Below are 1,486 nucleotides of genomic sequence, written 5' to 3' on the forward strand. Positions count from 1 at the left end.
CACAACTAGCAACCGGTTGCCAAGCTCCGGCTCGACGACGACAACGCGGCCGAGGTCCGGCTTCCAGCAGCAGCAGCCGCGCCAGCGAGGAGGCCCGAGAAGACGAGGAGCTGGAGCAGGAGCAGGAGGAGGTGCCCGGGCGCGAGAAGGCCAAGCCACGAGCGCCGGTGGACAGGCGCGCCCTGGGGCTGGTCGACTGGTCGTTCCTGGTGGCGGAGGCGCTCGACAGGGAGGAGACCGGCGAGAATGCCGTCAGTAGGGGAGTCAAGCGCCGGGCGCCGGACAACGAACGAACGGACACGACGACGACGTTCGAACGAAGCTTCGTGATCGACGACCTGGGCAGAACGGAGGAGAAGAAGGTGAAGGTGAGATCCACGCCTGTCAGGAAGAGGCGCTACGTCGTGGAGGAGGACTTGGAAGATGGGTCGGGTCAGGGCAAGCTGCTGGACTCGTCATCTGATTCGCTGATGTCTTCGCGCGGACTGACGATCGATTCGCTGCTGGCCGACCTCGCGGCGGAAGGAGACGAAGAGCGGCGGCTGAAGCAGCTGCTTGGCGGCGTGGACTCCCTATAACGAAGGAGGAGGCTAATCTTGTAAACACCACCATTTTATCCGCCACCACACGTAAACATAGCAAGCTTGGCACAGGGCTTAGAAGAAGTGAGGGGAGGTGGGGATGGGACACTACTTGCACGGACCAACTCTAGGCGGATGGAGGCCAGGCGCTTTGAGAACCTTTGTTGATGGAATTCACCAGATGGCACCGAGTGATTCACATACGCCATCAATCATTTCACAACTTCGCGTTGATGAGCTAAGAGGGTGACGTTGGCGTGGACATGGGGGAGGTGGTGATGGCAGAGTGTGTGGTGAAGGCTGATGGATACGGCCACACTGCGCAGAAAGCACCGCTTCCCATCCGAACAGCGAAGTTAAGCTGCGCCAGGCGGTGTTAGTACTGGGGTGGGCGACCACCCGGGAATCCACCGTGCCGTATCCTTTTTGNGCACCCCTCACACACCCCTCCCTCTTCTGTGCCAGCCACATCACCCACTCACTTCACCTGATTGGTCATGACATCGGAATGTGCCACACATTCATGTGGTTTTGCCCCCTTATTGTCTGGTTTAGTAGGCGTTTTACAAAGGGGGGCAGCCAAGGTCTCGGACGGGAAGAATGATCGGAATGTGCCACCGTTTCGCTCTTTTTCTCCGAAGTCGCCCACAAAGTACAGAGGTGCTTTATCAGCTGTCTTTTTGTTTTCATCCATGAGCGCCCAACACACCTACATGACTTTCCCCTGTCGACACCAGTGCTGCACACACCTGGTGAACGGCCAGCGCCACAGGTACAAGACAGCACCAGCACGGGATGAGCACGAGCGCACCACCTACCACCACGCCTGCAAGGAAAGTGAGTGTGTGGTGTGCTTGTTGTGGGCAGATCAGCTCATCACACCAAGGAGGAAAGGAATGGGGAAT

General features: G+C 58.6%; 1 protein-coding gene across 1 annotated transcript; it reads left to right on the top strand.

Annotated features, from left to right (window-relative positions):
- Positions 1–32: 32 nt before the first annotated feature.
- On the top strand, positions 33–578 carry ACA1_065590 (uncharacterized protein; the record flags this gene model as incomplete). Its single annotated transcript, XM_004339715.1, has 1 exon — positions 33–578. A coding segment is annotated over one exon (546 nt), but the record flags the coding sequence as incomplete, so codon positions are not given.
- Positions 579–1,486: the final 908 nt, after the last annotated feature.

This window comes from Acanthamoeba castellanii (assembly GCF_000313135.1).
Source record: "Acanthamoeba castellanii str. Neff unplaced genomic scaffold scf7180000084599, whole genome shotgun sequence".
NCBI lineage: Eukaryota > Discosea > Longamoebia > Acanthamoebidae > Acanthamoeba > Acanthamoeba castellanii.